The following is a 13,833-nucleotide window of genomic DNA, read 5'->3' on the forward strand; positions in this document are numbered from 1 at the left end:
CCAAAACTTTGTGGACTTTGTCATTAGCCTCATGAAAATGGCTACTTTACTTCCAACTCCTCATTTAATTTCAAAAAATTGCTGTATTTGCACTTTAGTTGCCAATTAAATAACGGCTAGAAAAAGTTAGGGCTGGTATGTAACAGCTAAGTACTTCTTTTAATGATAAGATTTATTTTCCTGTAATAGCACCTAATTTCTCTGGCCCAGAAAGAGAGCAACTGAAACTTTGGAGTCTGACTCCTGGAACTAGTAAATTGTTAGAGATTTTAAAACTTTAATATTTCATGCCTTTTTCTTACTTTATCTCTTTTCTCTTTTCTAAAACAATTTTTATTTTTCTTTGTTTCTCTTCCTATATCTGCTTTGACTGTAATTCACCCTATTTCCTTTTACACCGTTCCTTTGTTTATTTTTCAATCCTTAAACCTCATTGGTTAAGACTGTTGGTTCCATTGTTCACCAAAAGTCCCAAATGATCAATTAGTCATTATCAGCTTGCACTTCCCGAAATTTCTACCAATGATTTTATTGAGCTGAGGGTCGAGGAAAAAGACTAAGCAATGGACGTGCTGCAAGATTCCCCACTCAAACAAACTCTGGGCCAGTGATCCTGTTCTAGTTTTCAATTCCTCCCATGGCCTTGCAACCAACCACCACCCCTGCACCAACCTCCATCCTCCACCCTCCCTCCCATATTTCTGTAATCTCCTATAGCCCCACAAACCTCCCGGATATCTGCACTCATTTAATTCTAGCCTCTTGAGTATCCTTGATTTTAATTACTCCACAATTGGTGGTCGTGCCTTCCATTGCCCATGCACAGAGCTCTGAAATCCCCCCCCTAAATCTCTCTAACTCTTTATCTATCTTTCCTCTTAAAGATGCGCCTTAAAACATACCTCTTTGGCTAAGTTTTTAGTCATGTGCCCTAATATCGCCTTATGTGGCTTGGTGTCAAATTTCACTTCATAACGCTCATGTGACGCACCTTTGGATGTTTTATTACATTAAAGGCATGACATAAACACAAATTGTTGTTGTTCTGTTGGTTTAAGGATTCTTACCAATTGTTTGCCAACTTGCTTAATTTTGCACCATGGTCACCTTATTAATTTTAACAATTCAATGTACACATAAAAATATTCACTTTATAAGAATGTTTAGATCTCAGCTGGATACAGTTGGCAGTGGATAAGAGCATAGGAAGGTACAAGAATGGGTAACTGACTGGTCTCAACGTCAAGTCAAAGAAATATATCCCTGATATCGCTCATACCTTTCCATCATTTTATTTTTCTCTAGGTACTTGACCCATTTTTTTCCTGAATTTGATGATACTTTCAGCTCACAATGTTTCCCTAGGCTGTATATTCCACAGGTTTGCCAACTTCTGCATAAACTGAATCTACACTGACTTGTTATCCTCCCTGTGGATTTCCCACATTTCATGGTGAATAGGAAAAATTGAATAATTGGAGACATTTCATGCTTGAATTAGAATTTTTGCAACTAATGCCTGGATCAGGAATTCTATGAAATACGACTAATTGTAACATAATTTTGCTCATCCACCTATTATGCATGAAGTGGGTCTATACTTAACTGAAGTAAATATTACCTGTGTTTCTTAGCATATGGTTGTAAAATACATAATTGAAATATGAACTAGGAGTAAGCATAATGCATTTTTAGAGTTTTTTCAAACATTTTCTCTGGAAAAAATTGTATGATTTATTTCTAGACCAGTTCGCACTCTAATTTACATCAATCTGTCTCTCTTTCCATCCCATTGAGAATCAAACTTGCACAGTAAAATCTACAGATAGGGTTTATTTATTATTCTTCGTGGATAAGTGAATGTATTCTAGCATGACAGAATTGTTGTTCCTTTGAGATATCCATCCTTGCAACGTGTAGTTGTTTTTTCTGCATTTTTTATCATATCCCCATGGTTTATCTTTCATTCAATTTCCCCCATTGTCAACGTCAGTCGCATTTGTGCTGTTCCCAAGTGAGTACACCATTTTTGCCATGTTTATATTTGGACCGGCAGCCTGACCTTTTTATTTTGATAAGTTTGCAGGTCCAACTCAAGTGTTAACTTAGCATCTAATTTATATGACTTACTGCCTACCTAATCTGTGTCCAGTGCTCCACTTGATTTTCCCTTTAGTTGAAGTCAGTAAGTAGGAGAATCAGGCAGGTGTATAAGAGTCAACAATCCGCTACTGCCATCACCAAAAGAGAAAGTTCGGTCATCACCACAAGTGAAAGTTATCCCCTCTCCCTCTATATTTTGACAGCTGCATCTACTCTGGTTGCTGTTTGTTTAATATCAGAATGGTTTAAACAGTTCGTGGAACAGATTATACATTTTGCTTCTATTATATGTTTTGGAGACTGGGGTGGGCTGGAGATTTTGGATGGTAACTCCTCCACCTAGCAAGGTGCCTTGATATTTACTCCACTCCCCGCCAACCCCATTCTCGATCCACAATGTGCCTTGGAGCTGGTGCACAGCTTCCAGGCTCCATCATTTTGATTTCCCCAACTAAGCCAGCAAAGCTGTCTTTATCTGCTCAGTTCGGACCTGCAGCATGCCTCCAGGAGGTAAATGAGGCCTGGAAGTTAAAATAGCCCAGGCCTCAAATTGATGGCATTCAGCAGCTTTGATGCTCATTTTGCCCATCCCTGTGCACCAGAAACTTATTCCCAGTTAAGAGCCCACAAGCTTTGCACCACAAACATGCAGTGTTACAGTGGTGTAAAATCATGAGAGTCCCAGTTTCAAGGTTCCATGCAGGGAAACGTAGAACAGAATCTAGCTGCTTCATAAAGACTGTGAGAAACCAAAGGAATACTGATCATGAAATTACTCTTGTGTGCCTACTGGCTTACTTTTGTAGAATTTAAAGGGATACTAAATACGCACATGAGGGAGAAAGAATTAAAAGGATATGATAATAAGGTGAAATGAATTAGGGTGGGTGCAGGCTTGTGTGGACCTTAAGCAGAAGCATAAACCTGTTGGACTGAATGGCCTGTTTCACTGCTGTAAAGTTCTATGTTAATTATGTAGCAGCAGTTGTAGCTGCATGGTCTAATTAGATCAGGAAAATGTGTTTGCATCCTCCAAAGAAAGATCACTAAATCAAAACAATTATTGCAGTGGTAGTTGTAACAGATCATAGATTGATCCCCAAGATTCTGCATACATCAAGTTTCCGATTTCAGCTGGGCATCAGGAGGAGGTGCCAAGCATCTGTTTATTGGAAGGGAGAAAATAATTATTGGATAAATCACTGTAATCTGCTTTCAGCTAAATACAGAACAGGAATATTCAGGATTTGTTCTTCCTGAAGACAAATGTAGCCGAAATGACTAAAATATTTTCTGTGATGCTTCTTCTGAAAAATTCTGAACTGCGCTATGTTTTCCAAATTAAACTTTGAGTTTGTTTCTTGTTAGACTCGTCTCAAAAGGCCGCAACAGAAGGTAGATTAACTTGAGAAGCTAATAATCGAATTTATGCAAGTCCACAAAGCAAAGAGGGCAAATTGAAAGAGGATTTTAGTATCTTCTAAGATTTCTAAAAATGGTGATTGGCTGAAATAAACAATGGAGAAAGCTATCACCTTTTTTCACTGGTTGTAATGCATTGATATTCTGAGAGTTACATTGGCATGGTTGATGAACCAGAAAACTATGAATGTTTTAATAATAAATTTATGTGATTGTACTTTTAAAAAATTACAGAATTTATCATGGACATTCGTTCAAACAGCTCAAAGTAATCTGACCTTGAATTAATTCACTAGAGGACTTGATTAATTAAATCAAAATTCTTTCTGCTTATGATTATGTTGGGAAGTATTTGCAGATTTCCAAAGGTGCCATTATAAATGACTTCACAAGTCACTTTGATACTGATATCAGCTTTGCCTTGCCAACTGCTCCAAGAAAATAATTCTTGCACATCTTCTCCAGAATTAATCACAAATTGTTATCCTAATTGCTCATTAAGTGTAGCAGGATGCATAAATTGTTTTCAAAATTTATGTGACTTCAAATGGTAATCTGTAGAGAATAAGCATTGTTGAAGCTAGATTTTCTTTCCATAGACTTCCACTACAACTGTCAACATTGTGGTTACTGATGTGAATGACAACGACCCAACCTTTGACACCATCTTTCTTAAGAACTTTACTGTATTGGAGGAAGAAGCAAATATCTATGTCGGTCAAGTCAGGGTAAGACAACTTGAACTGTTTTTAGAAGAAATGTGTAGGCTGTAAAATTTGAAATGATTAAAATGTGTTTCCAATGCTCCTTCCATATAAGCTCTGAATTGCATTGTATTTTCTAAATCAAGCTTTTGGTACTTTTTCACTGTAATTTTTATCTCACTTGTGATCAAAAATGGTATTAGAAATTGAAGCAGTTTTTAACAAATGCATATCTATTACTGCTTGTAATCTCAAGTGGGCTGAAATTCCATGGTGTGATATTTATTGTGTAGCTAACACAATTGTATAATTTTTGTATGCTTCCTGTTTTAACAAATTTTATTTTTTTAAAATAATAAACAAAGGGGTCTTTAATTGAAGCACATTAACCAATGCATCACAAATATTGTGTGCTATATTGTGGAATTTCAACCAACAAGGGAATTTAGATAAAATTCATGAACTAACACAGCAAATGGAAGTATTTTTAAACATGACAAATACGCTCTGTGGTGTAAGATTAATTCGCTGGGCGTGCTTCCTGATTAATTTCTTATTGTACTGGGCACCACGTTGCATTTTGCCATATTTAAGCCAATAAATAAATAAAGCAAGTGTCATAATGCTAAGAAAGTTTCTCCCCATCAACAATGTATCTTCCCATTTAAAGCCAGCTTCACTGTGGATCTACCTTCCTTCAAGTTCTACCTAGCTTATAACTGCATACCAAATCTATAGTCTACGAAGACCAATATCACACTGACGGACAATCCATTACTGCAGCTCGTTCAGAGTGCATCACTTGATCTCCTTTCATCCCCCAAATGCCTCCTCATGTACTGCACCTAGTTCAATACTCATTATGATTCGTAAGAGTAATTGTACTTTGCAACAAGAAAAGCAACGTAATATATTATGTGCTCCTATTATGTTTTGGGTTTACACCAGGTATTTTAGAGTGGTGAAAGGGGGAAAGCTACAGTGTCCCATTTGCCCCACTATCTAATTATGGAAGAGCAAACTCTATGGGCAGAATTTTCACCTCGGCGGGTGGGCGTGCGACCGACACGCTCAAGCATGAAATGACGTGCGATGATGTCCCGTTGTTGACGTGCAGTCGTGCGGTAGTTCGGTTGGCGGGGGCGCGCGGGAATCAGCTGCACGCCCGCCAACAATTAAAAGGCCTATTAAGGCCATTAAAGTATCAATTAACTTAAATTTTTCAAACCCCATCCATGGGCGGGATGAAGTTTCCAACATCAAATAAATATAAAATAAAAATTTTAAACTTCATTTATAACATGTCCCTACTCATGTAACAGAATCACATGAGGGGACATATTTTATAACACTTATAAATTCTTTACTTCTAATTTTTAAAACTCTTCATCTCCTTGAGGCAGCTCTGTGCCTCAGGGAGATTTTCAAGCACTCGCTCGTGTGCATGTGCAAAGTTCCCCACTCCTCCTCCTCCCCCGCCCGCTCAGGCAGCCGCTCGCGTTTCACGCTGGGCGGTCCAGCCCCGATCACGGGCAGCGGTTGGGTTCCCGACCACCCCCAGTGAGCCTGCCCGACAAGGGCAAAATTCTGCCCTAGGTTATGTAAAATTAAGCTGATGTGAGACTACCTTCTTCAAGTGTCCGCATACCCCTGCCAAATCTTAAACTAATTCTGGGCCAGCTGATCTTTTTGTTCAATGCTTTAATTTTAAAATATGAGTTATGAAAAATGGTGTCATCACAGTGTCAATATTGGGGTAATTTTAGTTTGCTTTAGAATTCCATATTATGAACTTTGTACAAACCTTCCCCTTTTGGGAATTGTTATGACCAGGTAAGGAGGGGTTGAATGGATCCCCTCTTTTTCCTTTCCTCATTTGACTACAACAGGTTTTTCTTGTGTTTGAAAATGATATATTTGCCAATTTTGTGAGAACTGTTTATACGCTGTGATCATAAAATAACCAATTTGATAGGTTTTCTTGAGTTTGACAAAGAAAGAGGTTAGCTTTATTATACTTAAACCAGCCTAAGTAAAATAATAAAATACGCTCTGATTTTCACACGTGCGCGCGCACACACACACACACATAGGTTACAGAGTGGGGAAGGATAGGTTGGTCAAATTAGAGTCCATCAAAAGTAAAAGGAATATACAGTTTGCTGGCTTCAGGCTGAATTTGGTGGTCCTAATGCTTCTGATTTAAAGATGTAGATGACTGATTTGATTGTTCTTCTGGAGACTGAAGTGCTGGGTTGAATTCTTTTAAGAAGTCTCTAATTGTAGCAGGGTTATTTCTGGATGGTTATGGTCAGCAAAGAGGGTTCAAAGCTTTCAAAGAAGGTTGGAGAGAGAGAGAAGCAGGAGGGACCCCACTCAAGTTTTCTCTCTCAGCACCTCAGCTGCTTGTCCTCAGTTCTGCAGAGAAAACAGGTGCTTAGACTTACAAAGGGTTGGCTTGTCATGTGGCCTACTCTCCCCAGCTGTTTAGGGGATCCAAATAAGGTGTTTAAGGTAAAAAGTGTAAACTGTCAGTGTATTCCGGGGTAACTTGATTAGATCATGTCTGGAAAGCTCTCTTAGCCAGGGTCCTGTTGTCCAAGTGATTCGGCTAAATGGTTTGTCTCCAACAGTTGAATACCTCAGGTGATTGCCTTAATGCCTTGCTAATGGGACAGGAGATGCGGGTCCTTCACATTCATCTGTGGTCACTGTCTTTGATTGCAATCATGCTGTCTCCGTTCAAAGGGACTGGGATGTGGTATGTACAGTAATGAAAATCGAGGAAGCCATCTTTACTCTCTGTGTTTTAAGCAGCTGCTGTTCTTATAAGTTCAAGTTAGGTTTCCAGCTGATGAATTAAAAATCATTATTTGACATAAAGCACATTTTCATGACAGACTTCAATCTTGAATTTTCCACATCTTGTGTTTGAGTGATGAAAATAAAAGTTCCCCCCTTGTGAGTGAGCCCAGTACAATAAGTAATGAGAGACAGAGCTGGGTAAAATCAGTTTCTGATAAAGTGCCATGATTCATGCTGTTATGTAGATGTAGCAAGTTCAGGTAAAAATAAAGAATTTGTCCAATCTTTCAAAGGACAGATGGCAAAAATTGCATATTGCCTTTTAATCTGTTAAATATGAGTTCCAAAATTCCTTGGCGACATTCCCTGTACAGACCTCATTAGACAGATGTGTGGGCGGGGATACAGTGGCCTTCATTTTCTGTCTTGTGCTCACCAACAGCGAGATTTTTGCTGCAAGTTGACATCTTGAAAATCCAGACCTACATTGTGGAAATTGCTGAGTGATTTTAGCTTCTTAGCCCATGATTTGATACCTTGATTAAATCAGTGACCATTTACGTCTGTGTTCTTCTTGGATTGTGATGTTCAATTTCTAAATTCTTCGAAGTAAAACATGGTATTCTTTCATAAGCATGGTTGAATTTTTTTCAATTAAAATATATAGGCCACGATTTTCCGGTTGGTGAGCGAGGGGCGGGGCCAGCTCGCTGACGTGTAAAATGACACGGGATGACTTCGGGTGGAACTCCCGACGTCACCCCGCCCCACTTAAATTCCAGGTAGGCGGGGGCTCAGCAAAATCAGCTGTGCGCCCGCCAACCTGTCAATGGCCAATTGAGGCCATTGACAGAGTCATTAAACTAATTAATGGGCCTGCCCGTCCAACCTTAAGGTTGGCGGGCAGGCCAGGAGCCCTGGCGGGAATTAGAAAAAGCATGAAACCTCATCCACGGGCGGGATGAGGTTTCATGTAGGTTTTAAAAAATTTAATTAAAGTGTTTTTAAAAGTTATGGACATGTCAGGGAATTTTTTTTCTCTCTTATTTTTAATATTTTTTAATGTACATCCGATCTCCCTGAGGCAACACTTTGCCTCAGGGAGATGAGTGCACTCTTTCATGCACATGGGCGAAAAAGTGCACTCTTGGCTTAGGGAATCCACCCCCCCCCACCGCCCCCCCCTCCCCCCCAAGCCCGCACGGGGAGCACATAGCTCTTCCTTGCAGATGTTTTGCTGGGTGGGCCTTAATTGGCCCGCCCACGTAAAATGGCAGCACACCTTCAATCGAGGGCGCTGATCAGACTCGCGCCTCCGCATGCCCGCTCTTCAACTTCCCCCCCACAATGGGGGGAAAATTCTGCCCATAAAATGAGACTATGCTGTTAGTGGCGTTTTAAATGCATTATTTTCCCTTTCTAAATTTCATTTTATACTATTCCATGATCTTTTCTCTGAATTATACACATTTTAAAAAACATTTTCTTAGATTTCATTCCACCTCCCGTTCAATTTTTTATTACCTCATTCCATTTACCTTTTTTTCCATTTAGTTCCTTCACTTTCTGCTACCATTCATTTTATGCAGATGATCCTGAACAGTTTACCGAGGTACTGAAATACTAGAAGTTGATTGTAAAAGAAATGTAACGATAAATATTATTAGGCAAGATCAGAGGATAGAGTCTTACAACATTTACCGTTTACCCCTGTATTCATCCCTGATAACAAGTTTCAGCAAGCACCCATAGCCAGTAGCCTCTGAATGGAGCACTGTGGACAGACACTTTGTAATCAGGGTGAAGAACAGTGATACTGACATCCTGTACCTCAAAGTCCCAAGCATGTCAAATAGAAACTGAGAAGGCACCAAAATGAGACTATGAGGATTACCTGAAAGTTCAAAAGAAGTGTATCTCTAATTGATCTGTGTGGGTCCGAAATGCACTTCAATCAAACTTCAAAGATGTTGTGCAATTGGCATTTTTTAAAAATATATTTTTATTTTTTATCCACTTATTTTCATGTTTTTTCATTTATTCATTGACTTATCCCCCTTTTCTCCCTTTTTCCATCCTTTTTCCCCAACTGCTACCTCCTCCCACACCCCTTGATCCGCGTTGTTCCTTCACAGAGTGCTTACCCTTGTTCTGTTATTCACACATTCTGCTTTCTTACCTTAACGCCACTAACAGCACCTCCTTTAGCCCTTACCACTACCATTAACACCCCCTTTGTCTTTTTGTCCATCATTGTCAATCTCTCCCTACCCCCCCCACCTATCGCTGGCCTTCTATCCAACTTGACCTGCTCCACCCCCCCCCCTTAAACAGTATAAGTTTCATCACATTTCTACTTCTCTCAAACTCTGAAGAAGGGTAACACAGACTTGAAACATTAACTCTGTTTCTCTCTCCATAGATGCTGTCAGACCTGCTGAGGTTTTCCTGCATTTTCTGTTTTTATCTCAAAGATGTCTTCCTTAATAAGTTGATTATAGTGTATAAGTGTCAAAGCAAAAAGGAAAATGTGGCAAAATATCCATTACCTATTAATTATACACGAAATATTTCTGTTTATCAAGTAAAAGAGTAAACAAAGTGTTATTTAAAGAGATAAATGCTTCCTAGAAGTTTGATGTGAAGAAATAATGTTAATCTTTGTGTTACAGTGGAACCTTAATTACAAAGATGTTATTGTTCACCTTAATTGTTGAACTTTTTAAAAGAAATTGTTCTCCAAATGTGAACAGAATTGCATTTATTGCCCATCCTTCTTTTCCCAGAAAAGGTGGTAGTTGGGATTCAAAGAAGATGCTCTATTACCGAGTGGCTTGCTGGGCACTTCAGAATGAATTAAGAATCAAATACATAGGGCTGAATTTTGCCCTTGACGGGCGGGCGGGCCCGACCGACTCGGCGGCGGGCGGGCAGCCGATCGCCACCGCCATTTTGCGCGGGCGGGCAATTAAGGCCCGTCCAGCGGGTTTGTGACTCCCGTATACAACGGGAAAATCGAATCGGCGGCAGGCGTGTTCAGACCACTGGTTCCAATGGGGAACCGGCAGTCTGTATAAAGAGTGGCCAGGCAGCCTCGTTGAGGCAGTTCACCATGGCCACTCATAGAGAAGAACATGCTGGTTTGAGGGCAGAGGAGCAGGAGGAGGGGGGCTGGCTGCAGGATAGGCCAGCGGGGGGGTGCCACTGTGCCCCTCGGTTCTCAGATGCCTGCCTTGCTGTCCTCCTCCAAGAGGTGTCCAGCCGTCGGGATGTTTTGTATCCAGAGGATGGGAGGAGGAGGGCCTCTCACGTCACCAGGCAGGTGTGGCAGGAGGTGGTGGCTGTAAGCACCCATGACGATGTGCAGCGCACCAGAACCCAGTGCCGCAAGCGCTTCAATGATTTGTTGCACTCTGGAAGGGTGAGTACCATGTCAGCCTTGGCCATTTTACCCAGCAGGTAGCCTTAGCCTTTGAGCCCCTCCCTCCCCCCCCCCCCCCCCCCCCCCCCACGCCTTAGTGTCGTTATTGCATTGGGCATTTGGCACACGCTGGGTGGGGAAACAGATAGTGACTATGCTTACATCAGCCTTAGTGGTTGAGGAGAAGATGGGTTCTCCCTGCAGCATATGTTGGTGTTTGACGCATTTGAGTAGTCTGGGAGCAACCTGCAGGGGAGGCAGCTAGACACATACTCAGAACTCCAACACATGTCATATTGATGGTGATGAGATGATGGAAGGGGAGCCTCAAGGTGTCGTGGCCAAGAGCCATCTGCCGGCCTCAGCGCCGCACCTAGTTGCGCCTCCTTGCCATGGGCGCTAAGACCCGTGTGTTATTCAAAGTGATGGACGCCGAATGTGTCCAAGGTGTCCGTTGGGGTAGGGGGTTGGGACCAGCCGTACTATCTTCTGGGGACTGATCACCAGTAGTGTGGACAGGAGCCGCTGGAGGCCTCAGATGGGCCTCTGTGGTTGGGGTGCGGCGTGCATGTGCAGAGTACATGAGCAATCAGCCCCAATAAATACTCTTCTCTGTTCTGCAGGCAAAAACAGAGCACAATCTGAGGGAGCACCAGCGGACTGGTGGTGGGCATGCCGTGCTCCAGCACCTCACCAACCTATGAGGAGCAGGCCATGGAGCTGGGGAGGAGGCAGGCGGCCAGGGAGGCAGGTGTCGCCGAGGCTGGAGTGCAGTGGCCAGGTATTTGAGGTCCACAGTCCCATCCACTCTGTCTCCCCACCATCCAAAGCACTGATTGCTGCTGCAATCATTAATGCTGCAACACTGCTCATTCACAGACTGATACAGTCAGACATGTAGGTCATACACAATGGTCCCTCGGCCTCTTGAGGATGCGTGTCTCTAGCACCTTCCAAAGTCACCTTATCCCATTTGTGACCATTATCCCCATAGCCTAACATGCTATGGCATCGGTGCTGCACATCCAAAGACGTTTTGCATCTTAGGAGGGTTTGTACCTCCACCACCCTTTCAGCCAGTGTGTCCCACATTACTCTGTCCAAAAGGTGCTCAGCACCTCACCTGTCAACCTCATGGCACTCAACTTAAATAAATGCCACCACATTAGTCATCCCTGTGCCTAGGGGAAATGTTGCCTTATGTCCACCTATTCTATGCCCCTCGTAACAGTATGAAGGTCAATAATGTGACCTGTCAATCTCCTGTGCTCTGCGGCAAATGTTGCAAGTGTATGCAATGTTTCCTCATCACTGCAACTCTCCAGGCCAGCATGCATCCAGGTCAGGCACCTCTGCACTCTCCCCACTCCAGTGCCATCCCTCCCATGAAGCGCAGGTCACAACTGGACGCAGAAGTACAGCTGTGGCCTCGACAGCGTTTTCTGCACTTGCAACTTGACCTCCCTTTTCCTACATTCTACTCCTCGTCTAATGAAGGCACATCTGGCTTCGACCTTGTTAAACGCCTTATATTTCTGTTCTGCTATCTTAACGGGTCTGCCCAGCAAGGGCCTTGTAATCGTCGTGACTTCCCACAATCCTACCCTTACTCATGTATTCCCGTACCTTGCTTGTCTTGCCCAAGTGCTTAACCGAACACTTATTCACATAACATTCAATGTGGCATTCCTTAGGCCATCTGACCAGCCTGTCTGTATGCGCGTGTAATGTTTGGGCCTCCTCTTGACTACTTACCACCCCACCAATGTTCGTCTCCTTAGGGTCTTGAAGGGTCAGCGACTTATGAGGCTGGGGGGGAAAGGGATGAATGGTGTTACTGACTGAACGCTAACTGATGCACTGTCCTTGTTATTAATTTCAGCATCATCACCGCATGGCCGCCACCATGTCCAGAGCGCCCCCTCCACACCTGAGGGCTAAAACTTGCAACTTGCGGCGCATCATTTCAGCCAGCCAGGCACCAGCGCAGCGACAAACACTTCGGTGGAGAATATAACGTTGGCTAGTGTCCCGGGGCACAGTGGAGAGGGAACTTCACAATCGCTGGAGGAGATGGCATGGACAGAGAGTGCCGATGGTACCAGCAGCCGGAGGACTGCAGGGGACAAGGCACATGCTGAGTTTGGCAGTGATGATGTGCCTCTGGAGATGTCACCAATGCAGCAGCTGCAGGACAAGCGGCAGGATGCTTGGGAGCATCTGGCAGGGTTGCATGAGGGTGTGCTTCAGTTGGTCTCTGTGGTGGAGGAGTCCAGGCAGAGTGTCAATGAAGGCATGAACCTCAGGACAGAGCTTCAGGCTTCCTCCATTGAGAGATTGGCGACTCTCATGGAGAGGGGCTTCGATCAGATTGAGACTCTTCTGATTGGGTTACATTCTGACCTGCAAGTCTTTACAGCGGTAATGGCCACAGGTGGTCATTCCCAATGTGGGAGATGTTCTGGGCACCAAGTGTCGCCGCTCGGTGCCCATGCATCTGCGGTGAGCAGGGAGGTCTAATGTGACCTCACGTCGGCGCAGCAGCTGCCTGTTGTCGCTACGAGTTCCTCTCAGCGCTCCAGATGAGGGCAGCAGCTCCTCTGCCCCTCTGCCAGTGACTGTTGCATCTGTTGAGGCTGCGACAACTGGGGAGGTGTCAGCTCTGGAATTGGCCACTCCCTCCTAGGCAGGGCCATCGCAGGCTCCTTGGGACAGAGGATGCCCGCCAAGGTCATCGACGCCAACAGGACAGCAGAATCAGCAGGCTGTCTCACAAGCCACTCCGACCGATGGGGCGGCACCTAGACGTAGCACCCACAAACGAAAGCATAAGGCACGTTAGGCACTCCACGGGTATGTCACTGGTGATTTTGTGTTGGCCTTAGATTAGGGAAACGTCTGAGCAGCGTTTGTGTTTTATTTTGGACTGAATAAAGTCCACTTTTCTGACCATGGTTGAGGGTGTTTCCTTTGTGCTGCATTTGTATGTTTCACAGACATCTCATGAGTGTTTGAGTGGACATTGATGTTTCTGTACTAAGCCCTTAGTTGCAGCTGATGAGGTGTAAGATGTAGCACCTAAGTGCCACGCCTGGCAGTGCCAGGCAATGCTGCTCCTGCTGATCCATATGTGTGGACCTAGCTGAAGGTTCTTTGGATTAAATTGTCCCGGGTGTCCTTGCCTCCTTGGTGTAGTAGCGGGTCGGCGTGCTGCCCCTCATCATCGCCCTGTGCTTCCTCATCCTCTGAGCCACTGCTGAATTCATCATGTGCAATCTCATCCAGTGCGTCAAGGTCTTCATCATCAACTGCATCCCCCCTTTCCAGCGCAAGATTGTGCAAAGCGCAGCAGACTACCACTATCACAGAGACGCGATC

General features: G+C 43.5%; 1 protein-coding gene across 1 annotated transcript in view; it reads left to right on the plus strand.

Annotated features, from left to right (window-relative positions):
* The window catches only part of pcdh15b (protocadherin-related 15b), a 1,616,824-nt gene that overhangs the window by 1,202,102 nt on the left and 400,889 nt on the right, over window positions 1–13,833 (plus strand). Inside the window, exon 24 of the mRNA XM_078565941.1 lies at window positions 4,125–4,253. Within this exon, the coding sequence (XP_078422067.1) occupies window positions 4,125–4,253 (129 nt within the window). The remainder of the gene's footprint in view (window positions 1–4,124; window positions 4,254–13,833) is intronic.

The sequence above is a fragment of the Cetorhinus maximus genome, chromosome 20, assembly GCF_964194155.1.
Source record: "Cetorhinus maximus chromosome 20, sCetMax3.hap1.1, whole genome shotgun sequence".
Classification (NCBI taxonomy): domain Eukaryota; kingdom Metazoa; phylum Chordata; class Chondrichthyes; order Lamniformes; family Cetorhinidae; genus Cetorhinus; species Cetorhinus maximus.